The 27,350-nt window shown below is 31.6% G+C and overlaps 1 protein-coding gene across 1 annotated transcript in view; it reads right to left on the bottom strand.

The window, feature by feature from the left end:
- Positions 1 to 512: 512 nt before the first annotated feature.
- Positions 513 to 27,350, bottom strand: part of LOC126857575 (acetylcholinesterase-like) — a 72,710-nt gene continuing 45,872 nt past the window's right edge. Inside the window, exons 3-7 of the mRNA XM_050607171.1 lie at positions 15,923 to 16,065; positions 13,120 to 13,272; positions 6,445 to 6,608; positions 4,451 to 4,608; positions 513 to 2,928 (exon numbers count right to left, since the gene is read on the bottom strand). Coding sequence (XP_050463128.1) covers positions 2,801 to 2,928; positions 4,451 to 4,608; positions 6,445 to 6,608; positions 13,120 to 13,272; positions 15,923 to 16,065 — 746 coding nt within the window. The 3' untranslated portion in view covers positions 513 to 2,800. The remainder of the gene's footprint in view (positions 2,929 to 4,450; positions 4,609 to 6,444; positions 6,609 to 13,119; positions 13,273 to 15,922; positions 16,066 to 27,350) is intronic.

The following is a 27,350-nucleotide window of genomic DNA, read 5'->3' as shown; positions in this document are numbered from 1 at the left end:
TGATTCCGTTGAGAGACTCGAAGAAGAGCTGAGGCAGCATCGAGAAAAGTGACAAACTCCACGAAAAATAAGAGAATAACGACATCATTGTATTTTACTTTGATAAAAATATTGCTGCGAACATCATTTATTTTATTTCACGATATGTCGAAGGAACGAATGTTTCGTTCAATTGCACTTTAATTGAGTAATGGATAGATTTCAGATGGTCATAATTGCCGCTGGAAAATTAAAAGATTCATTAAACAATTATATACTCGGTTTTAGAACTCGTTATGTTGTTGCAAATGGATAATTTTTTTCAAGAAATCGATTTATATAAAAAAATTATTAGAGTAGTTCCATTTAAAAAAAAAAGAATTAAATTAAATTGATGTTTACCTTAAAAAATGATTTTAATTAAAATTCAAGATTATTTTTTTTTCTTTCTCAAAATTTTATAAATTTGTCTGAAACATTTTTTTATATACAATGTCAAGTTTTAAAGAACACATTTTGTGCGTAAAAAATACTCTATACATATGAAAACCCTTACAAAGCGTTGAAAACAATAAGATGATAATTTCACACTTTTAATGTAGAACATATTTTATCTTATAACGGGATCCCAAGTTATTTTAATTACTTTGAAATTGAAAATTTTGTAACAATGGATTTCTCACTGCTGCCTGCGCTCTATCTCTCTCTCTCTCTCTCTCTCTCTCTCTCTCTCTCTCTCTCTCTCTCACTCGGCTTTCTCTCATGCAGTTACTATGGGAATTTATTAATCTTCCACTCTCGGCTCATTTTACGGCAACTTATAGCGTGATAAATTATGAAGAGCAAAAGTTAAATTTCTTGCAAAATCGCGTTGAGCACTTAAATGAAAATATAACTTTTAGATGCGAATTATCTCTCGGTCTTACCGTCAATTTTCTTTTTCCCTTCGTTGACTTTGTCAACTATGAAATGATTTATTGCACAGAGGCAATTTAGCGCCGACAGTTTGTACGACAGTTCTAAAATTAACAGATTGTTATTATTTTTTAGAACTCTTCAAGTTTGCCTCTTATCATAATAATCCCAAAATTGATTCAGTGTATCAAATGATTTATTGATGTTTTACTGTTTCCGTTGTCTAGCCTAGAATATAATTGCAAAATGGAATCATTCATTTTACTTTATAGTAATATTCTACGGAAATTGTTCTAACTGTGTAAAGCCTACACTACGCTCTTATAGTAAAACCGGTAGATATTTTTTGTTTTTTAGTGACATAATCCATTATTTCTAAAATATTATTTCTTAAATATTCTATTTTTTTTACAACAAATTTATTTATATTGTAAAACTTTAATTGCAATCAACGATCAAGGATCATATTCCCAATAAGCTCAAACTCGCGCATTTATCGAAATGTTTAATTACACGTCAAGTCTCTTTTCTTATCGAAGAATTATATTCTGTCAATGTGTCAGAGCAAATATATGTATATATAGATACAATCAATGTAATCATCTAATTACAAAATGTATGTATCTCGATTCCGACTCGGGATAAGTGCGTTTAATTTTGCGGACATGAAAATTTTACATATCGTTGTGTAGTTCAATTTCGCTTTTTTATTAAAAGCAGCGCAGTGTGTGCTCAAAGATTTTTTTTTTTTTTTAAGGATGTCTTTCTCGCGATCAACGCGGTAAAAATCGACGTTACTTGGTCGCTCTCCGATTTAATGAGTTCGGAGTTAATAATTCAAATCCTTCTACGTCAGCTAATTACTTATTCGTTCGTTATTTACCGTCTTCGTCGCTTCTTCCCCTTCCCCGCTTTCGTACCCTGAAATTGGTCTTGCGTTTACAACTTAGTCGTGCTAGACGATTGACTATGTCGCAAACTAAGAGATCAAATACATTGCAAGGTGTTTTGCAACTGATAGCAGTTGGTTTCTTGCGACAAGTTCAGACCAAGCAAACGATTAGATCACGAATAAACATCAAATAAAATGATTCACCATCATCTTTGTTTAATTTTCGTTGCGAAAATGACACATTTTTTGAATCCGTATCAAGAATTCGCTAATTGGATTTTTTTTTTTTGGCGATCGCCATTTTTACAATCAATTAGGCATCTGCTCGATCATCTTTCGACAACCATTGCTCGTGTTTGATTTGTGACAATCAATTTAAAAGTTTCCGCGCCGCGAGAAATTACGATATAAATTCGTGCAAGTTTTTGTCGCAGTAATTGTATCTCGCACTAACAATCAAATCTACGATGAGATCGATCGAGAGATCGATGAGAATCAATGAGAGCAAATTTTGCAAGAGACAGTGAATCAGAGAGAAAGAATTATTAGAATTCGGATCAATGCGCGCGGCTGCACGAGATAAAAGTGGAGAGACAACTCAGATGTGCGAATCGGATTCTGCTGACGTCGATCATTCAACGGAATTTTATTACGGATTTTCTATCGACGATCGTGCGATCTTTGTCTAGATCGATCGACTATCTCGAAGCGAAACCCCCGGTCAACCAAGGGCATCATGATTATCATTCGCAAACGTCGCGCTGTGCTATCGGTGCCGGTGACGTAACAACGACACAATGAAAACGAACTACTGCTGGACGATAACTGTACGTCCTATGGTGGGCTTATATCGATCTACGAATGTTTAACGATCGCTAATGCGACCTTGAAGTGTAAACAACGCTCGTTATAGGACCTGTTTGTTGGACGGTGGCGCCAAACGGTGGAGCGTTTTTGTCCAGCCGGATACCTGCCAGCCGTGTAAAGGGTTTGTTGACATAGATGATTAATTACTTATATGAATCTATATACCGCCAGCACCGGAAGTAAGAGGATGGACACGATCGGTGAGCCACGCATCTCGCCGGCACTCGCTAAAACGCTCGATGCTATTGTGCCTTTGCACGCTTCGGGCGTAGGATCTGGAAAAAAAAAAAACAAGAAAAACACGAAATGAATGAAAAGTAAGAACGGAATATGTTCATAAATTCGCGAGTCCTAGCATGGATCTTACAGTAAGGTTCTCTATGTTATTACAAATTTTATTTACCATTTATACACAAATTAGAATTATTATGTTAAAATAGAAGCTAATGATTCTTCTTCAATATAAGTAATAATAAAAATAAATAAAAATGTATTATGTATAATTCTAAATAAATCAATGTGTGCATATGTATGATTTAAGGTATTAAAAAATACGTAATATATTATGGAAATATGCATTTTGTTACAAAGTCATAATGATGCTTAATATGCATTGAATTTTCCGTAATATGTGATTGTTATTTGTAATAGATTTTTTCTGCAAGTACATCATTATACAAGGGGAAGTTTTCAATTACACATGATTTTCCGTTATCACGCGTTACTTTAGCATTGAACGGAAAACTATTGGAAATGAATACGTGTGCAATCGCTTGCTTCGTTTTGCAAACAATCGCTGCTGTTTAATTCGACATGTTCCGGATACATAAACAGAAACATCAAAATTACTTGCATCAACAATTGGACAGATTTAACAACTGCGACTATTGCATTCTCCCCAATACGCTAAATTTCTCTTTCCCTGTCTTTTATAGTGCAATGTCAATTGCTGATATAAAAAAGTAATCAACACATTGAAAAGGTTTCCGGATCGAATAACAACTGAATTATTTATTACACTAAAATTAAGAACGTAGCAGAAATCAACAAAGTTTATAATCGAAAATTATAATTTTGAGAGAATGTATTAAAATCGAAAAAAAATTCTAATTATTTGTAATTATAATTACATTCTTTCATAAAAATATCTCTGCGCTATTCTTCACATACTGTTGCGCGGAAATTCAAAATGTACATATATTGATAAATTTGAATTTGCATTTGCCTTTAGTACCACGTTTCGTCACATGTATGTACATATTGCTAACGTAAAATATTTACGTGACTAATATAGCGTTGGAATATTTGAGTATGGCAATTCTGTGAATTTGCTTTGATTTGATTTTTGTTAAAATATTGGTACAGCCTCTCTATCCGAATTTATAATATAATATAACACGATGTAATATTATTTCTATTATCTATCATTATATCTTTATTGTTTAATAAATGTTATTATATTTCGTTATTATCATATTTATATAATTAATGCTATATTTATCATGCGAGATAATTAATGATTTTAAAAGTGATATTGAAAATATGTACATATATGTATATTTAATATGCGATTTTCGGTCCACAGAGAGGATCGGTCTCATATAGGATATAAATTATATTACCGATATTACCATATTCCTTATTAAAAAATTAATTTTTGTTGCCACGTATAGAAATATTCGAATAGTCGTGTATTATCACGAGCATGATTACTTGTTAGAAGCTTTCAATGAGTCGAGAACTAATTAATATTAAATTACATATGAGAAGAATCCATTCTCTCGATAGTACACATACCGGGAATCCCCCTTAGCCGCGGCAGGAAGTCATTCCAGAATGCGCAGGCTGTCGTCCGTGGACCTTTGCCGAAACCTTTCTTCTCCGCGTCTAAAATAAAGTATTGCGGTTGGTCCCTAGTGTAAGGCGGCCAATCGCCCTCATCCAGCGTCGGTATCCTGAAAAATAATTCAAGAAGTAAGGATGGTTGAACGTCACTCGCAAATCGTCGAATGCCTCAAGAACGAGCGGTAGCTATAGGGAAAAGGGGTGGAGGTAGGTCAGACAGCGCGAAACGAAGGATGGAAAATCAGTAGAAACGAGAGTGGAAAGCGCGGCGAGTCGGATAGAGAATCAACCGTTCGACTTCAAACGGAATGAAATCTGTCTCCGATAAAGGAAGAGCACGACGACGATTTGCAGGGAATCTTCGCGTAAATACATTCGTCCCGAAGTAAATAGAAAAAGCACGAAGGTGCTTTTTGCTATCTAACAAGTTTGCAAAAGATTATGTTATTATTTTATATTATGTATGTAACCGAGTCATTTCTACAGTAGTATTTTTTTGTAGTTATATTTTTATGTTTAACAATCAATTTTATAAAAATAGCTTTTTTAGAATATTTATAAAATAATTATAAATTATTATAATGTATATTAAAAAAGAGTCTATAATCCCTATTTTTTCTATCTTTTCTCTAATTTTTCAATTACATCGATTGATTTATGTTCATAATAAAATTTTGAAATTTTAAGAATTGAAATCACGTTATATTTTATGCTATTCGTTTTTATTTCTTTACGCTGTATATATAGTAAAAATAAACTTCAAATATCACGCGCAAATGCAATATGTCGATCAAACATCAAAAGAAATAAAAGGCATATTCTATACAGAGTGCGATATGTCATAAGAATTTTAAACCTCGATGAATTCTTTTTGACGACAGAGCAGGAAACCATTTAGGAAACCTTTTAGTGTGAAACTTATCCTTTCTCGCAGTTATATAATTTAAATTTAAATTAACTTTGTTCATATATCAGCAAACTCTCATTCGCATATATAGTGGTATGTTGGTGCATTTATGATATATTACTTACATTTACATATTATTGTACATTGAAAAAAGTCAACGGAACGTATGCAAATATCCAAGTATTTTATTAATTTGGTTAAATGTCTAACTTAGCTTAATTTCACGCCCACGTATTCGCGTGGAATTAATAATTAAATATGTATAATTACAATGAAATATTGATTTGTATCAACAATGCCGTTTATCAATTATGCCACTATTTATACAATTTTATGCTATAATAGTTAATATTTATATAATAGCTTTTTTTACATATGTATAATGAACGCAATAATATTTTAACGCAAACAGTTTTGAAGGTTTTCTTATAATTATAATAAATTTTGCGATAAAATTGTTTTGGCTTTGAACTACAAGATAAAATTAAATATTTTCAAGAAATGCATCTATTAAAGCGCAGTCTTGTAAATTATATTTTCAAAATTTTTAAAAAAAGTATAAAAGTAACGGTATTTTTTTTTAAAATGCTTTTAAACTACTCTGACAACTTTTCACAATACCAATTATATCGTTTTTTCAAGTTGAACAATTTTTGACGGGAAAAAAGCGTCCTCTTGCTATTATATTTGTAGAATAGTGTAGAAAAATGTATTTTCATCAAAATGGCCAATAATTTGTATAATAGATAATTGTGTTATATTTGCATGTATGATTTGTAATCTTTAGTTTGTATAAACTAGTAGCCAATGGAGACATAGACATCGCCCTTGATTAAATTGATCCCGGTGTTCTCTCCATATGTATTTCATAAAGCGTAGTCGTGACTTTGTTAGAAATATTGCCAATCTTCACATTAAACTTTATCGAATGTCTATAACATCAGTATTTTCAGATCTCAAATATATGTCATAGATTTTTTTGTGAAAGTTACAATATCTAACTGTGCAGATAAGAATACTCGCGGTACGATATACCTACCCCGTGTATGCGAATTGCGAGAAATAGCGAATTATTCTGGAAGCTAGATCTCGCTCTTTGCTGTTGTATACCAGAGATTGGTTCAAAGGATGCCCAAAGACATATTCCACCTCGTCACCATGCATCACACCCATCCATTCGCCCCATACATTGGTACTCGTCCTCTGTAACACACAATGCACGTTCCAACATTAGTTCCTTGATTGTCGTTGATATATCTTTATTTAATTCTTCAGATTAAAGATGTAAAATATTATGTTATTAATTTCTATATTTAATGCTGCTACTTATATATATATATATATACGATATTATTACGATGAAAGAGCATCAAAGCATTTGCGATTGCAATGACGTGATCGGCACGTGATTGAGACATGTGATTGAATATCGATCGTCTGTGACAAGTCGCAAGGACGGAAACGGGCAGCGCGAAAAAAGGGGTAGCGAGAAGGCTTCGTCTAACCAACGGGTAAAGCCGTTATTAAGATTACGGCTGGCGCACATGAGTAATGACATCCTCGTTACTTCGAGCAGTGTTGAGGAGAACCGAGCGCTACCGTCTGATAAATTACCTTCTCCGCTAATTGCTCGAACCTCCTTGTGCCTCGCTATTTCTCTTTACGCACGTCTCATGATCAGTCCAGGAGCTGCGATGAAGACAGAGAGAAAGTAGAAGCGAAAAGACGGAAGGAAAGGAATAAAGAGAAAAAAAGGAAGCTACACAAAGTGAAAAGCGCAACGGGAATAGTGACGAGAGGCAGGTTGAGGGGGGGGGGAAGAAAGAGAGAGCGAAAAATCGAGAAAAGGTGAGCGCGAAAGAGGCGAAAGAGGGAAAATAGAGTGGTGAAAAATAGGGAACGTACGAAGTAAATGAGCGGGAAACTGCGGGGGTACAGGAAGAGAAGCGGCGTCAAATGTAGGTAGGGGAAGAGTGACGTGATCAACAGCGTGGATTAGATAAAAGCGCTATTTTTCATACTAACTTTCTTCTGGTTCATGAGTTTGACGGTTGTGGATAAAACGCGTTGTCGATAATGTACGGCAAGAAAAATATGTACGAATTATTTTAAAATTTGATTTGACGACTTTCGAGATGATTTTATAAAGGAGAGTATTTACACACAGCAAAAAATTCGTCGTCGATTGACGAGCTGACATAATTGATTTCCTTGTCATTATTTTTGTCCTTATTTTCTTAGAATTTACTGCAATATTCTGTTGTATTATTTATATGTTATATATTATTTAATAATTATTTTATATTATTAATATAAAGATCACTCACAAACCTTGAGATACAATTACACGGTTTGTCAAGCGACCCGCCCCACATACGTCCGAAACAATATTTGTGATATGCAATGTTAAAAATAACGTAGCGACCGCAACTGAGAATGTATAGCGTGACAAACTAAACAATAACGGAATTGATGATGGAAGCACAAGTCAAAGTTTCCTTCGCTGAAGCTAGGATTCCCATTTGTAATTTCAACTCCACTCTCCTCTCTTTTGAATATTATTATTGTGTTTCTGCAAACTCTCTCTCTTCGTATTTGAAGTTCAAAGAACTTCATCCGCGTATTTGGTGAATAAAATTATGCAAAAATAACACGTTATACGTCGCAAGATATATTACGCCATTAAAAGTACTTTTCCCATATATCTGAGGCCTATCTCCGGCGTATCAAGGGCCGCAAGTAAAAATTAATTGCTAATTATCACAATCTCTTCTCGCATCATGATATCCTTTATTTCATTAAATTTTTTTTACATTCTTTTCTCCACACAATCTTTATAGATAAAATGTAGTCTCTTCGATAAATCTTTCGAGAAGACATTTACATTTACATTTCGATCACTTTGATTTTCACATGTATTATAGTCGATTGTACTCTGAATCACGTTCATTTTGAATCACATTGCGGATTTTTCTGGTTCCTCAGATACAATATTTCAAAATTTTCTATTTAACAATTAAACATATTTTAAATGTAATATATGTAAATATCATCGATTATATTAGCTTTAATAACTTGATCATACTATGTTCAAAGATGTTAGTACTTTCAGTGTTATAAATAATTAGCGAAAGTTAGAAGTTTACTTTCCTCTATGTGTAATTCGTTTCGGATGTATTTTTCACATGAGTTTTTCATCAGTTTACAACAAACTCATATGAAAAATTCATCCGAAACGATTTACACATAGAGGAAAGTAAACTTCTAACTTTCGCAGAAACGATGTATTTTATTGTTTTACTCAAGTACAAAGTACATGCGTGGGCGGAGGAAAGGCTATAATCCTCGCCCTGTACCTCCGCTTCGAAATAATTCTAATTTAACATAAACCTAACTTTTATATTAAAAAAAGAAATAAATTTGATAAATTAGGATTTAGAATTTTTGAGTTTTTTTTAGTGGGTTTTTTTGGATTATTATATAATCAATAATGCTACGCGTAAATCATTAGACACCTCATATTTTTGGGAAAAAATTAAGATAATATTGTACAAATGCGTGGGCAACATATCTATTGTTTATTTATTTTTTTCACTTAAAATACATGTTGCGCGAATTTTTTGCTCTTTTGGCGCAAAGGCTACCATCGCAATGCCCCAGAGAGCGGAAAACGCGCGAGAGTATACGATACTTCGAGATCATGTTATCGCATCAAATTGAATCACACATCGCGATTGCCGGAATAGAAAGTGAGGAGAGTCTGAGTTGCAAAAACCATATAAACATGCTGACGAAACGTTTATTTATTATCGATGTCCGATCAAATGCTTCACTCGCAATACACATACTGCGCTTCTACCGCATTTTTATTTCCATTCCAGGATATTATTATTTCATGTACAGATTTTTTCATCAATACTATGCGGAGAATTTATTTCGCAAAATAGACTATCTAGAGAAAAGTTAATTGCTCTTATGACCTGACCTATCTGTTTGAACAACTTTATAACAGTCATATGAAATCAATAAATCTCGTATTATACTCGTATTATAAAAAAAAACTTTATTATATTTGAAATTCTATTGATGCTGAATTGATTGCTTTTACATTTATTATATTTGAAATTCCATTGCTTTTTGAAAAAATGTTTTTTTTAAAACATAATAAGATTTTTAAATAGCTTTAATATGCTTCTCTCTCTCTCTCTCTCTCTCTCTCTCTCTCTCTCTCTTTCTCAAGATTACAATTGAAAAATTATTTAGCAAAACATTTTTATTTAGAGAAAACACAAACTTCATTGATCAAAAAATTTAAACGAAAGAAATGAATATATAATAATATATTGCATTGCGTTGCAATTATATATCGCCAATGATTAAGAAATTTTGCAATAATTTATATAATACGGTAAAAACAAAAATCTTGTTAATATTATCCCATTAATTTTTCTAACAATGCGTTATTGTCTTATCAATGATAAGCAATCACAGACATTTTTCACATGCATTTTCTTCAGTAGGTCAATAACATGGACGAAAGAATGGACAATATTAAATGAAGCAAAAGAAAAGTAAATCATCATTACTTTCATCGTTATTCTCTCAGGTTCCTTAAATACCACAACCATTATCCCATTTCATTCTTCCTCTGCCGTCTCTTTTGCTTATCTTCTCCTCTCTCTCTCTCTCTCTCTTTCCCTTTTCTCTATTTCTTTCCCACAGTGGCTTCTAGCATTCTCACGCGAGAATGTCAACCGCAGAAATGAATCGTCGGGTTTAAATAATTTTCAATGAACGTTCACGACATTCAAACATATCACGAACTTTGCATTTATCAAACGCGGAATAAAGGAGCCATTATATAATTTGAGCATTTATGTAATTTATGTATTTATGAAAAGAATAATACCTCGAATTATAGCAAAAAAATTATGGCTATAAATTTAGCCACTTTAGCAAAATTGAAAACGTATTACGCGCATACATACTTCATGTAAAAAAGAAAAATTAAAGCGATACAGTTTATATAAGGTAAATCGTAAGTTATATTTTAAAACTTTATGAACGTGTTCCTGGATAAAAAGTAAGAACAATTTTTCATATAAATATTAGGCCAAAAATACTTTGTTTTTGAAATAATGGACAGAAACCATTAACTTTGTAACAACTATAAATACAAGAAAGTAAAGCTCACGTTTAAGTTTTGTAATTTATTTCAAGTTTGCGTTTTAAGACATATGGAGTCACTTTTCAACTTGAACACTCTGTGTTATCAGCTTTCGCAAAGAATTCAATAACGCGATACGTATAGCTTGAATTGAGATATCTGAGAGAGAGAGAGAAAAAGAGAGACAGAGAGAGTAGGATCGGATTTTCTTGCGGATTTCTTCGGATTTCTGTTAAACTAGATTTGGCACATGGCCACAGATTGTTATTTGTCATTCGAATCAATGATAAATCGTGTTCCGATTTCATCGATTTAAAAAATGCTCTATTATATGCTCATTTTGCATATCAATTAGCAGAATTCCGTAACAAAAAGAGGAAAGACAGATTTGATCAAAAATACCGCGTAATGAAAATAAAGCTGTTTTTTATTCGATATTGAAAGTTGAAGCATTCTACCAAATTAATCTTTACAAAAACAGCAAATATGTACAGAAAATCTTCGCTCCACCTGAAATAGGATACGTTATACATATTTTTTTTTTTTTTTTACTAAAATTTTATTGTGTGCAATCGAATATCTACAATTTTGATGTATAACAATCAACAAGGTTTCGACGATGCTAATTTTGTGAGCCAGATAAGCGCAATAAAGAGCCGAGTATGAACAGCACGAACAGTATGGTACGACACGTATAACGTTCGTATACGCAGTTCATAATGTCATCATCTCGCATGAGTTTGCGAGATTTATATAATTTCGGAATGATCACGAGAGAGAGAGGAGAAGCGGGTCAATAATTGTGTAGTGTCGAATGAATGCGCACAATTTGCCACGTTCCACATTATAAACATTATACACTCCGATGATTGTGAGGAACGTATTGTCTTCCGCTATGATTACACCTGGCGAAATCACGATGCCGGCAAAATAAATCACGCGAATACGCGAATGATTGATAATGGAAAGCATATAGGGCGGTGAGGGGAAAAGGGGCATTTATTCGCTATCCAAATATTCGCTCTTACACTTTATATGTGAATGAATGATCGATTAACGTCACGGGTGAGTATCGTGTTATAAAAAAAAAAAAAATATTAACACATTGCGTTAAAACAATATTATTTCCTCCCCTTTCCTAAATCACCGTTGTATCCCACTCAACGTTCAATTAATTCTGATGCGTTTACTACTTTTTTTCATCTTTCTACTCTTCTTTGGCTATTTTCATCGTGAAATCTTCTCGTTGCGTTATGCAAGCGGCTCAGAATCCAATTTACATAATACTTTTGCGGTAATTTCCCCCGCTCTTGTAAACTCTGTTCTTTCGGACCACTTTGCGAAAATAGCGACGCAAAAGCTCAGTACCAACAATTATCCTGTATTAAACATATTCGAAAATAATAATGTTGCAGACGATGAGGGATTTGTCAGTATACGAATTAATTAAAATGTTTAATTTATTTGTATAATTATATATGTATATTTGATTGTATATAAAAACAGATCTGGTCGAATATGATTATATAAAAATAAGATCATATTGCGCCAAATTTTCGATATTATTATATATATGTTAAAATTACATATGTCATCATATGTTATTATATATATATAATCTTACATAATTACATAAATTTCATTTTTCTCGGAAATAAATTAAATAAACTCGTATCTAATAAAATTACTTAACACACGATTGCTCCGCAGTGAGCGTCCCGATGTCTCTTTGAGTTTCCTTCTCCTCCTCCTCTCTTATTTGTTCTTTGTTGCTCCTTTATAACTCACATTCATTTGCGAAAACCTATTTAATTATGATTGCATGGCACTCTCGATGCTTTAAATGCACGCGACGCGCATATTATTGTAGTTTCAAAAATATAATTTGAAAATTATATAATTTGCTCGATGTAATTAATATTGACTGTATTTAATAATTAAACGCAAAGATTTAAAGGCAATATATAAATGTAAAACGATATCAGTAATTTTGTTCTAATATTGCATGATATAATGCGAGTTCTAATTATTAATTAAAATGATCCAAAAACATCGAATAATCGAAATTTGATAAATATGAGATAGATATATCGTACTCTTAATTCGAGATAAATGTGAGCAAATTATATTATTGAAATCAATAAGGTGAGAGGGAAAAATTTATCAAAATCCGCATCCCTAGAATTTATTATGCATTTTAGTGGAGACGCCATGTGTATCCATCGATGATTAGTCGTATATATATATGTAAATACTTTCATTTAATCATTCATATATATCATTTTATTTAAATAAATATTTTTATTTATCTATATAAGAACAATCACGACGTTGCCTTTATTCGCTTTCATTACAGTTGCTTTTGATAAGGATATTGATTTGAACAAAATGATATGTTTTGTGACGAAAGCACTTGTACAGTTTTAAATAAAAATTCCACCAGATAATTAATCAACGATCTACATGAATTGCTAGCAAGATGGACGAATCAGAATAATATTTTAGACACACAATATACAAGCATTTAGTGTTCGCATGTTCGCTTACCTGCGTGAAGAAGTAATAGTAGACCTTCATGCCACGATCCGCAAATAACTGAGCGAAATGCGTGGATGGACAAATGAAGAAATAATCGCCCACGACGTCCGCTACGGCTTTCTGATTCTTGTAGCCATCGTTTATCTGATCCCAATCGGTATACTGAAACAGAAATCAGGACAAGTTTTTTGTTAAAAATTACCAATTAGCGTCCAAAAATAATTTTGAGCGACAGATTTAATAATTCAAAGCGCGTATTACATGGGAATGTAATGTATATGTCTCTGCAATAGTCGACAGAAAAATGATTTGTAATGCGTTAGTGTTGAGATTTACCTAAAATTTTAACTTTCTATTAATTACATATAATAATATAACTCTAATAAAATTTTATATATATTTAACCTTCCTTTTCAAAATCGGGCATTTAAATCTTAATCAAAGCATCATTAAGACTTATATAGACATTATGAAAAGAAAAAATTCAAATGCAATCAAAGATTAGACTATTAGTGTGGCTATTAAATGTGGAAACATTTCCTTCTTTCTACCCGACTTTTGGCTCATTCTTTCTACCTTTTTCGCTGTTCATTATGTTAAAAGGGAATAATTTTTTATCTTTTTTCGCGCATACACATACTACACACGCAACAATGCTCTCGCATATAGCTCGCGGGTTAAAAGATATTACCAAAGCATCGATGCTAGTTATACGTGAGGTAACTGTATCATGAATATAATTTTTTTCCATTCGAAACGGCATTACAAAAAATGTGCTCTTTTGCGAATTCATTCCGTTCGATTACTCGCGCGTGGGCGAGCGACATCAGCAATGAATATATCAAAGACACAAGTTTCCGACGACCTTTATGCTCACCGTACGTATATGTATGATCGTGTAAACGAAAGGCATCCTCATTCGCGGTGCCTTGTTCCCGGATACTTAATGAAATGTACACGGAACTCGAGGTTTCACGCAGCCATGAAACGGCTCTTGACAAAGCAACTTTGACATACCGTTCTACTGATCGGAAAGTAATTAGCGGTTGCCCAGCAGAACGAAGCTCTTTGAAGAGTGACATTATAGTATATCCAGTACATAACGATATCGATTTTCCCCATGACCGTAACTCGGCCTCTCTTACGCACTAGAAAATCTGTTGAAAGTATTGTAAAAGATTTCTTCTTCAATGTTTCATATTGCAAAATTTTTTTCAATTTGTTTTATAAAATTTTATGTGAAAGAATGAAAAATGCCTTTCATCTTTTCTTCGTGACAAATATACAGATTACATTGATTACGTAAAAAATTTTTATTTCAAAGAAAAAACGCAATGTCGCTCTCTAATGCATTTTTTATGTAAAACGAGAACGGAAGGATTGAACTTTATACGATATATATTACTTTCCATCCGCTGTATTACTTCCATACACGCAACTCGGTCACATATCGGAGTAACAAATGTCTTTTGTATGCAAAAATAACGCATTTAATTTACACAATAAAACATGTTAACAAATCGCTGATTACCAATAACTTCCTGCAAAAATGTTATATGAGTTTCTCTTGTTTTTTTCTTTTTTTCTTCTTTATTTATTCGATTGTGTACTTGCTCGTGGGACGCACGGTTATAACGTACCACGGCATATTCCAGAAAAATAAATAGATACCATTGGAAACTGCATATGGGTATTCTATAAATCACTCAAGAAGCACAACTGCACACCACGCTGAATTTTCACAAAACAGATATTCTCGACTGAGATGTTCTATCATGGCGATTACGACACTTCCAGATATGTTGACTTTAGGCAAAATGTTATATAAAACTTTGTAAAAGCATTTCATTAATGCAATTGCGTTAAATTAACAAATTCAAACTTTATTTTAAAAAATATCTTTGTGCGAATGTGGTTTTTTTTTCATTGATATTTTATTTAATTTAAAATGATTCACATTTGTGATATGACCAAAGGTAGAATAGAAGCTTAATTACGCTCGTTTTATTGATATCAAAAGCAAGCGGATCGATAAAAATTACCTTTCAAATCAAACAGAAATTTGGCCGAATAGAAAAAATTGCGGTTTGTTATAATCACAATTACACGGGGGGGACCACTGTCTCTGGTTAGCGAAAAATCAACGTGCGCGTATAAAAAAAAAAAAAAAAAGACAAAAGCCGTGGAAAAGGAGATAAACGAATGGCGGCTAGGCGTTCCAATTAACGGTTTTTCACTCTACGTCTATCCGCAGCCGACGCAATACACGGTGAGAAATGCACGTTTAATAATATAATCATGGCCAATCCTTTTTAGTACAACAAACTCTGATGTCGATATGCATTTTAAGTCGCGATGCAGCACACGCGCGCATATATATGTGTATCTGTGCGAGAGAGAGAGAGAGAGAGAGAGAAAAGCGCGAAATTTTAATGCATAAATGAGTGAGCCAATAATCGAGTAAAAACTGAAATTATTCCGAAGCACTATGTGACACGTAACTATTATTTATACAGAAATGAATATTCTGTTATTGTAAATTATTAAAGAATTCGCACGTATTGTATTATTATCTTGCTTATAAAATTAGTGACGTATTATAATTTCTTGAAAATTTATGTAACACAATTTTACTACGTTATGTAATTTTAAATGAAAAATTTTAATCTCAGTATTTCAGTTGTATAATTTATATTTTGTTTTCTTCAAACATTATATAATAACATTATTTAATTTTAATATGTAATTTTCAATTTTTATCAATTTCATGATATCATTTATCAATACAATGTAATACACAAGCAGAACTTACTTGGAAAATGATGGCTTCTCGCTCGATTTGCGACATATTCTTGAAAATGGTATTAATGATGTTGAGAAACTTGTCTCGTTCCAGAAAACTGGCTTGATCTTTCTCGAAGAAGTCAATAAAGTCGTACAGAATAAAGTACGTTCCTGAAACAAAAAAAAATATATATATATATGTATAAAATATATATATATATATATATATATATATATATATATATAATAAAAATATATATGTGTTGAACAAAAGACAAATCTTGTATCATAAAGAGAAATAAATATTCATGAATATTAATACGCACATACAGTTCATACTACAATGTATTAGTCTCCGCATATTCGTAATATTTTGAAGATAAATTGAAAATAAAATTATTATATTTGGATTAATTTAGTTAAAAAGGTGCTTTTAAATTGTTGTTTTTATAAAAATTCTGAAATTTGCTTAGAATTAATGTCACATGTATATTATAATATTTTTAAATTCTTATTGATTCTAGAAGAAAAAATAATATACTAATAGGAAATGTAAGAAATATTAGAAGAGAAGTGAAAATATATATTTTCACTTTGAAAAAAAAATGCACGTTTATATAATGCATTAAATAACATGAGTTCGTTGTTTGAAATATTTTTTTAACATCTTATTTTCCATGATATTTATACAAAATTAGATGCACCGAATTAGTTTCAATTCTTAAAAATTTTAATTTCCAAACAATTACAAGAAAACATTTGTAGAAAACACGTATGCCTTGTTTTGCAATATTTAAAATTAATAAAGAGATGGAAGAGAAAGACGTCCGTGTATCTCTTTGGAAGCGTTCAAGTGATACAGCTAGCAGTTTGTTCCGGCATCGCAATTGTGACATAACGCAACTACCAAAAGTATATACTGGCGAAAGCACCACCTCGTAATTCGCAAAGAAACACGCACACGTTTTTAAAATGCATCGGCTTTGTTTAATGAAAAAAGTTGACCTCGCCGCGCATTATCATATGCATTTTGCTCGTTTTCTAGCGCGCGAAACTCCGGATTTCCGCTGCTTACACATGCGCGATGCGGAAACTTTATGCCCCCTCTTGGGCAAGTGTCGCCCCTCCGGCGTGCGACTGGTCTTTGAAATTGTGTACGAGGGCTTCAAAGAGAATGCGCCTGGAAAAGAAAATGTACTTTTCCAATACAAAGGATTTTTCTTTCTTTTGTTGAGCGATATACATAACAGACAGTCAGTACTTACATCGTAAATATTTCACGCGCGTTATTTTTAGTCAGTTTTCTGAATTCTTTATAGAAAAGCTTAATCTTCCAATTGTCAAATTATCTTTAAATTATTTCTATTCATAATTGTCAGTCTCTCTTTTCACAAGTTTATTTTTTATTGTTATAGTTTTTGGAATTTTATGATTATTATCTAGTCTTTTATATATTTCCTACTTTATATTTGAAAAAAATGACAGAAGTTTACCGCATGCATAAATTGGTATACCTTGCTTATCCTTGCCATCATATCATATTTATGTTTGAATTAAACCGCCAGTAAAATGTAATAAAATTAGAAAGTTATAAACAAAAGATAATTATTTCTTCTCTTGTAGCATAAGTATATTTTGTAATTAATTTAATTAAAAAATCTGACCACACAAGATTATAGCGTCGTACGGTATAAAACATAAATTTTATTTCCATTATTCTCTCTTCCATGTCAAAGAGCATGGAAGAGAAATGGAAAAAAAATAGAAGTTAATTTTATTAACAAAGTAAACCTTACGTAATTACATTACTGGCACGGAAACTGTCATCATTGAACAATGTTTATAATAATTCCGTAGTATAAGAACGTATATTACGATGTTGAGAGAACAAAAACATAATGGCGAAAGAGAGTATTAGTTTTTAATAAATTTATCATAAATTTCTTTTTTTACATACCTTTGTCCGCTGCTTTGTCGATATGAGTTTTTCTATGCGATTAAATTTTTATCTATAATTATGCTACCCAAACTTGAAGCAAATAATCTCTAATATTTAGCACTAATAATAGCATTATTAGCACTATTTTTGCCAACACCATCATTTTTAGCATTTAAAATATTATCTTCGCATATCAGAAGTTCCTTTTACGAGCGAGAGATAAATGGCTTTAATTAAAAGGAGAAGAGAACCACGGCGCGCGTCTTCTACTTCACGCGTATGGTTAACTTTAAGATTAGAAGATGAAAATTGCTACTACTATTGCTTTCAAAGCAGAATTGTTTAAATCTTATGATCAATTTTTTTTGCAAGATTTAAAAAATCTAACTAAGTATATATCTCAACTTTTATTCCGCGTGATTTAAAGTTTATGTTAAACCTTCTTTGTTTATTATATCATTAAATAGTATCTATTAGAGAATTCGAGACAACAACAATCATTTGTCTTATATAATCGTTTAATAAGATCATAATTAATTCAAATTATATTATATATAATTTTTTTTAGAAGTGTTAATTTGTTTTATATATATTTGAGAAATTCGATAAGCTGAATATTTTTCCATAATTTTATGGTATGGATTCTGAAAAACGGCACAAATCTTTTATAATTCTTGGCGATAAAAAATGTTTTATATTCATAGTCATAAATCAAAAAGTATTTTCTGCATATCTTTATAAGCGAGGGTTTTCTTTCTTTTCAAAAATAAATACGCGATATGGAAATGCGCGCACACAAACAGAAAAAGCTGAAAATGGAATATCATGCATTCTATCAAACAATACAGATACAAGCTGTAAAAGAGAGTAAAACATGAACAGACAATAAAAGAATTAAGTTCTGTCAAAATGGAGATAGCATATTCTAAGACCAGTAGTAATGAAGAAATCTTTTTCCTCATTTATTTCAATTATCTTTGTATGAAAATTTTAACGCACCGAGAGCTTTCATTCACTTAAGCATAATTTTGTATTTAGCATAATTTTAAAAAAAAGTCTTGGAATTTATGGAAGAAGTTAATAAAATTTAATTTTTACGAAAAATTTTTATGCGCCAACAAAATTCTAATAACAAGGACAAGGAAATAAAAAAATCAACATTTGCATGTTAACATATCAAATAATTAAATAAAAAAATATCAAATAATTGTTATTTTATTTTTTAATATATGATCTATATTATAGAGAAAGAATTGATAAATTTACAGCTTATAGGGAAAGAGGTAATAATTATTTTCCTTTGAAATCTGAATTATAAATATGAACATGTGTAAGTACAAAATAATAATTTATATATAAATAATCATTATTTATTCTTATATATAAGTAAAGAGAGCGAGGGAGAGAGAGAGAGAGATAGATGTTCTCTCTCTCTCTCTCTCTCTCTTACTAAACAGATATACGATTAATAGTACCTACTGGTAGCGGAGCTTCTTAATCGAACAAACTCGTTCGAGGAAATTGCGAACTCAATTACAGCACGATTAAACGGTAAAAGAGACTGATGTAAATACATTGCATTCCTGTGACTTTAGATATACAAACGGATTGGAAATTACTAATTAACGTGTCGGATACACATGGAAACATTTTAGAATTAAATTATAACTTCTCGAATAAACAAACGCAATCGCTTCGAGAGAAATCCTAGAATTTAGTCTCGGTGTTGAATTATGATACATATATACACAAATAATACTCTTTAAATAAGCAAACTGAGTGTTTTGTAAATTTCTTCGCTACGTGTAACGCTACTTTTGGCAATTTACCGTCTCGTACGTATATTAAAATATTTACGTATATTTTGAACTCTCGCACGTATATTAAACTTAACTTGAGAATTATATCGAAATCGTGCGATTTTATCATGTAACCGTGTGCTCGTGTATATTGCCATTGTATGTCATTACGTAAAATAAATATATAATGGCCAAAAGAAGGGCCGAAACGTTCGCGTTTTAAAGTTAATATTGTAATTCTTATATTTTCCTTTGAATTTATGCGCCTTTAGTACCGCGCCTGGCTCTTGATGCCATTTTTTGACTTCCCTGAATAAATATATAATATTAAAAAAAAAAAAGATAAAGGCGCCAAATGCACGAGTCTATCAAAAAAATTGCCTAACAAAAAACAGATTGCTTTACTATATCAACATTTGAGAAATATTTTACAATGTTTTCTTTAAATTTGTTTTTTCTACAAAAATAACGATATCGGAAAATTGCGCGAAAACCGTTAGATATACATTAAGAATATTGTATATACCTCCGATAAAAATGCAAATTTCATAGTATATCAATACATTTTGAACTGTCTATAAGTCATATTCAATATATAAAATTTATGGATGTTTTTTCATATTTATAACATGTCAATTTATAATAATACAGAACAAATTTTGTTATTTAAAATTCTAGTTGCAATTTTACCAAAAACGAACATTGCAAATTTAATAAAAAAGCAAACAAAATGGAATTTAAGTTTATGTAAAGCAATATCAATATATGAGAGAAATATTATATCAAATTTTTAAAAAACATACAAAAAATATTTCTTTTTGCTTTTACGAAATTTTTGTTTTTTGCTACTAAAGTAAATAACTAAATGCTTTTTACAGAGGAGAAATACGAAAATATGTTTAGAGAATCCTTCCTAACTTGAAATTTAAATTCAGCTTCTCTAATTCAATGTTATCAAATATAAAGACTTATATTAATAATTTGAGAATAATATTTGAAAACATATATAAAGATAATGTATAAAAAGTGATTGTATATATATATATATATATATATATATATATATATATATATATGATGAACAATATGTAAAAAGATTGATATTAGATAAATTTGCGGAGAAATTGCACAGATCAAATATATGTCAAAAGTTAATAAATCTAAAACATTTCAAGATTAATAAATTAATTATTAATGTGTTATTCTAAAAGGCAAAAAGCGCTTTGTACAATGTTAAATTCATGAATCTCGAGATGTATTAGATTTATTAAGTTTTGACGTATATCTGATTCGTCCAGTTCCTCCTCAAAAAGTATTGCGCAAAAATAGATATAAGAAAGTAAACTCCGTTATATCGATATCAGGAAACTGAAGATATTGGTATTTATGACAAATGGGAGAGGGTTTTATTGCATGATCTTCCATGTGAGACACGTGCGCAAGACGTGCGTGAAATTTATTTCTCCGAAAAGCAGCGAAATTCGGTTTTTATGTCCGACGCAGCCGACGCATGTTGCAGAATGACGTGATCTCACAGAGAAGCTGTTTTTTTTTCCTTTGTTTCCTTTGTTTATTACAACAAAACATCGTTGATATGTATTGCGGAGATGCTTCGTGTGTTAGTTTTTCGGAAGCCAGTGTATTGTAATAATATTCCGTCAACAAAGCTAGAAAGCGGGTTGACTCGCCCGAGGTGGTTCCACTTTTGTTTCGCTTTCCGGACAATTTAATAGACAGATTCCGATGAAAAAGATGGTAAGGCTAACAAATCGACGACTCGGATGAACACAATCTTGCATTGCAATGATTTCAATGAGAAACGAAATAGTGTCGATAAATAATTCATTTGATGACGCACTGTATGTGAGCTAAAACATAAGACCGCAATTCTATCCCCCATCTTTCACGCTTTTGATGTATATAAATGAGATGTCTATTCCAAACTTACACAAGAATAAAATGAAATAAATCAAAACTGTATCTTCAGAAGAGATGTATCTTAAAACAATCTAAAATACTCTAATAATAAACATTAGATAAATTAATTCATTAAATCAATCAATTCTTATACAAATGTGTTGATATAATTGCGTGAAAATTTGTGAAAATCCAACTAATTCTTTAGAGAAAATATCTAGGATAAATCTTTTAAAAAGATTACACCTTACTGATTATTTTAATTTTTCCGATCATTTTATATTATAGTGGATAGAATGCTGAATCATGTTGCGGAAGCTTCTAGTTTTTGAGATACGACTTTTGAAAATATTAGATTTTAATTCCTGATTATTTTTAGTTTTGCGAATTAAATGTTATTCAAGCTATTAATCAATTTTTAATTATGATCCAAAACAATGCTGCTAGTTGCTCGACACAGCTGCATGTAAATTACAAACTAATTATGTCTAAATTAGTTGAAGCAGCTTTATCGGCGATAAAGGTAATTGGTCAACCTTGGCGTAGAATGCGGAAAGATTTATGAAAAGGAGTTATCCCGTCGTAAGAGAAATAGGTTCGCGGCTTAGAAACGAAACAGGAAACTTAACCGCAAACACCAACATAGCATTACGAACTCCGCGCGGATTGACTTTTGAGAGGAGAAATGTTATAGTAAATAGCGAATTCGGGCTTTTGCGGTGTGCCTTTAGCTGTCCAAAATGGTAACGAATTAAGATTAGGTAACGTCACGTTTGCGAAACATCCGAAACTTTCCTTCTCATATGTCGACAAATATAGGATTTTTTTAGATAGTTTTGAATTTCTTATGGAAATAAAAAGACGACAATGTTTTCCTCAAATTAATTTCATGATTTGTAATTTCATCAAAATTAAACATTGACAAAAATCATAATGTCGATAAATAAATAAAAAAAAAACATTTATTATTAAATGCTTAATACACATTTGATTAGATTTAATAATTAATAATTAAATATAAATAGAAATTATTTAATATAAAAAATTTGCGCGCGAATATGTATTGTAAGTTTTTATTGTCTTTATATTATAATTCGCAGAATAATCGTTAGACTTGCACGGAATAAACCCGAATACTTTTGCTTACAAAAACTTTTTTTTCTTTTTTTTTTTTTGAAAAGAAGCCGTGAAGCAAATAAAAAACTTCCTTCTTTTCTTTACTGTTTCTCGCTTCTTTCATGGTTCTCTTAAAGATACTCCTAATGAATCTTGTACAGGAACTTATCTTTTTTCACCTCGTTCACGCTTTTATGTTTCCAGAACTCAGCGTGGCCATCACAAAAGATCATAGAAGCGAATAAGTAAATCGCGTCCTTTCGCGGTTTTAATTTATAAGTTGTAACAAAAAGAAAACAAATAAAATCCGCATAAAAGATAGAAGAAATGGGGATGCAATATCTTCAAAGAAACTTACGAAAAAAAATTAACAATGAATATGTATAACGGTGATATACGATATAGAAAGGGGATAAGTTGAGTATAGGAAAAGAAATTTACAATTATTTTTCAATTGACTTGCCATCTACTGTTTTTTTTTTTTTTTTCCAAAAAACAAGGATATGAATGCTGTCGCCAAATGAGATAGTGCCTTTCTGACCTCTTAATCTGAAATCTCCATCATGGTAAAATAAATTTGATACTAAGTGGTAATTTATTGCTTTAATCTTGAGTTTATTGCTTCAATCAATTAGCAGAAGATTGATATTAAAGATGAACATGCTGACTTGTCGTTACGCTAGAAGCTTTACTTCCAAAAAATAATAACTTATAACAAGTCGTAAAAAAAAAATAAATACATGAGAGTTAATTGCTGAGAATTAATTGGTCAAAATATTGCAATGAAAAAAATAATTAATTTTTTATAAATACATCAATACGAATATAACAGTATAAGAAAATAAAATTAAATAACAATATTAATTTATATTCAATTATTTCCTCCAAATTACTTGCTCTCAAAATATACTAATCAAATTTATTGCTCGCAAAATAAATATAAAAAATATTCGGAAACACTCTAAATGTAATTGTATAAAAATAAATATGCAAATAAATAATATTTTGTGTTGTTGCATCTCTCTATAAATTTTTATAATTTCAAAATCTATAATATCTATATGAGCAATCAACTAGCAATTAATTTTGCTATATGTTTTTTGTTTGCGTCTCATTATAAATGTTTTTCGATGGTGTAAGCGTAATGGCTTGTCAGCATACCCATCTTTATCAATATCAATTTCCTGCTTATTGATTGTAGCAATAAATTCGGGGTTAAAGTGAGAAATTAGCAATAAATTAGCATATAATTATGCCATCCGAATCTTAATATTTTAATAATGGTGACATAGATTAATAAAGATATATTTTCGTTTATTATGAAAACGAGGCTGGCCTATGCAATTCGTCAATAATTCGCGGAGAATAAGGAATTCACCAACGTTCCAATGAAGACGGTCGAAGCATATTTCCATCGTCTCGAAGGTGAGTCCGATGCAAAAGAACTCAATTACGGGCAACTCTCTCGAGACTCGGTGGAAGCAGGGCGAAGAAAGGAGCCGTAGCCACGCGCGCGATTCCAAGCTTGACGGATAGCCGGCGGAGTCGAGGAAGGACGAGAATGGAGAAAGAGACGAAGGTATGAGAAGAGAGAGAAAAATAGAGGAAAAGGCGCGAAAGGAGGTGTAAGAACGGAGCTTCGGTGGTTGGATAAAAGGTGGGAAGAGACCTCGAGCGAAAAGGGTGGCAAACGGAGATCTGCTGCGACCTCGCCTCTGCCTGCCTGCCTGCCTGCCTGCCTACCTACCTACCCCCAGGCTACCCCATCTCTATCGATTCAACACCACCAACTTGTTGGCTATCTTCACTGTCAGGACCGTCGACAATCTTCCCGCGCTCACTCCGCAATAACGTCTGTTAACCCTTAAATGGATGCGTCGAAGCGGGACAATAACGACAATAACGACGACTCGTGTCGAATAAATATTGCGGAATAAATACGTTTGATGGAAATTGGAGGAGAAAAGGGAGAGAGATAATCTTTAAACATATAAATAACGTTATCCAATTTATTGCGACACGATGAAATTCTCATTACGCAACATCTTGCAATAACTTTAGCAGCGACGACATTTACCGTGAGCTGACAGGAATGTCGAAACTATAATGTGATTGTTACAAAATCAGAACTTTTCGACACTTATTAAAAAATGTTAGAACGCAGGCTCGACTCTTTCACATTTTCACTCGTTTTAATTCGAGTAGCGAAAAGTATTTAAACATGATTGCTCATTATTATATTAGGAACCAAAAGAGAGAGAGAGAGAGTGCGACATAATTTAAAGCGTGTACTTAGAAATGCATCCTCTACAATATACTTGTATATTAAAAGAAAAGTGAGATGTAAATTGATATTAAAATTTAGCCTCGATTATTTTCTTCGATAGATTATCTCGTATAATATTAGCGTTTTTTTTTCTTCGCTTTCAGTTCGCTTCGCTTATTTTTCTTCGATTTTATTTCGACATGGTACTGTGCTCATTCCTCCTGATTATGTAGTTCAATGCGCCCAATGTTTCAGGCGTTCGCTAACTGCGTTTCCATCGATGCGGGAGAAACAAGCTGATATTGGATCCGCATTCAGCGATGGAAAATGCAAATATGTAGTGCACGCATGCATGTGTAGACATAAATTGAATTTGCTCTTGATGGTGTAAATGCATTGCAACGCATTACGCACGGGCTGGCTTTTTCATCCGTGTGTGAATTTCGTATGTGTTAAATCACACCCATTTTTTCCACCTTTTCTCTCTTCTTCCATTTCCGTTTCCGTTTTTTTTTTCCATTCGCCGCAGCTATTTCGGCATTTGTGCAACGTTCGCATTAATCATGTCTTCATCTACTTTTATTTTCTCGTCGATTAACAAATTTGAAGAAAGCAAAAAAAGAAAGTATACAAACGCTACTTTCCCGATATCGCTCAATTTTGCTCAAATTGCGAGAAAACCGTGGTGAAACTAAACGCTTGATCCTCTGTTTATCCATTATCGAGAAAAATTGAATTTTTTCACGAAAATAAAACAAAATGATTAATTATTTATTGCAAATTATATAACTCAACAAAATAAATTAATTCCGCTATACCGGACGTTGAATTTAGCGTCAAGATCGTTGATCACAGAACAGTCAAAATCGTATCGCTGAAATTCTCTCTTATATTACACTAAGCAAAAGACGGGAATACAATAATATTCTTTATTAATTTTTCCGATACCTCAAAAAAATAAATTTATTTGGATATGTAAGACGATACAATATATGAAAAAATTAATAAAAAACTTAAAAAAATATTTATTTAAACGGAATGATCAAAATATAAATAAGTTGTAAAAGAAGTTGCGTCAAATAAAATGAACTTTATTATTTATATTGATAAATTTTAAATAAATCAATTTTAAATAGATCAACGCAGTTGATCTATGATTATCAATTAAGCGATTAGAATAGTTATTTTATTCTTCGATTGGATTGTCATATTGCATTCAGTTGTAACGGATTAAAATAATGTATTGTAAAAAACGATGTGGTGTACTCGGCCACGTAGCTGAAAGCCATCGAAGAAAGGAGCATTTTACCGGAAAAGAAAGTAGGTCAGGGGTTCTGAAGGGTTTTCTCACCTAAGGGTTGTTGCTTCGCCAAATGGCCAAGAGAAATGGAGGGAACTGTAACAATAAATACATTGTTTTTTCCGCCTCTCCAGCGCATTTCTACCCATTTCTACATCTCATTTCCTATCGCGAAGTTTACCCAAATCCATCACTTTATTACGCAATAACATTATTCTTATATTCTTACAATTTTTTCCGTTTCGTTTTCATTCAATATTTATTATTCAAATTCTTCTTTGGCCTTGTGCTAATTCTATTAAACAGAATAAATAAAAAATGCAGATTTCACAATCTATATGTCGCTTATTTTACTTTTTCTCAAAAATTAATAAAGCAGATATTACTTGTCTATCAATCATCTTAATACTCGTACAGTATGTCAGCCACAAATGTGTCGGATAAATTTTGACTTATTATCACAAATTATATGTATTTTATTTAAGTTTAAAATAAATCAGTTTTACACTTTATTGCTGTCTCTCAAAAACATAAAGCTAGATAAATTTATTATTATTATTTTTTTTTTTTTATAATACCAGCGTCTGGTAGAAAAGTGTATAGAAACACTTGGAATTTTAAATATTTATCATTATTTCTTAGCAAAGAGATTCCTTTAGGGAATACTTGAGTCGAAGAGCACTCCCCTACGTTGTTTTTTACATGTCACGATAGAAATGCACAAATACGAAGATGCACTTGGGTTTGAAAGCTCGTTTTGTTTTGCGTCGATACAATGTCGGTTTAGTAAGTTTTAAATTTTCTTAAAAACGATCGAACAATTCCAAACAATTTTCTTAAGAGAAAACGAGAGGCATACTAGCTTACATTGGAAAACTGTACATAGTTCTAACAAGTCAATTGGAAAAGAAAACAGGCATACTGATTGCTACTTGAGAAAAGTACGTTTGAGATAAAATATTATCGCAAAAGTCATAATAGAGAAAATATTTTCATATACATATATATTGCAACAAACAAACACATTGTTATATTGTTGCATAACAAAACTTCTACGATATCTTGTGCGGCGATACAAGACCTTAAACGCTTTAGCGTCGACGCAGCGGTTGAATAACA

Source organism: Cataglyphis hispanica, chromosome 22 (assembly GCF_021464435.1).
Source record: "Cataglyphis hispanica isolate Lineage 1 chromosome 22, ULB_Chis1_1.0, whole genome shotgun sequence".
NCBI lineage: Eukaryota > Metazoa > Arthropoda > Insecta > Hymenoptera > Formicidae > Cataglyphis > Cataglyphis hispanica.
Note: the sequence above shows the minus strand (reverse complement) of the source record. Positions and strands in the feature narration are given on the sequence as shown.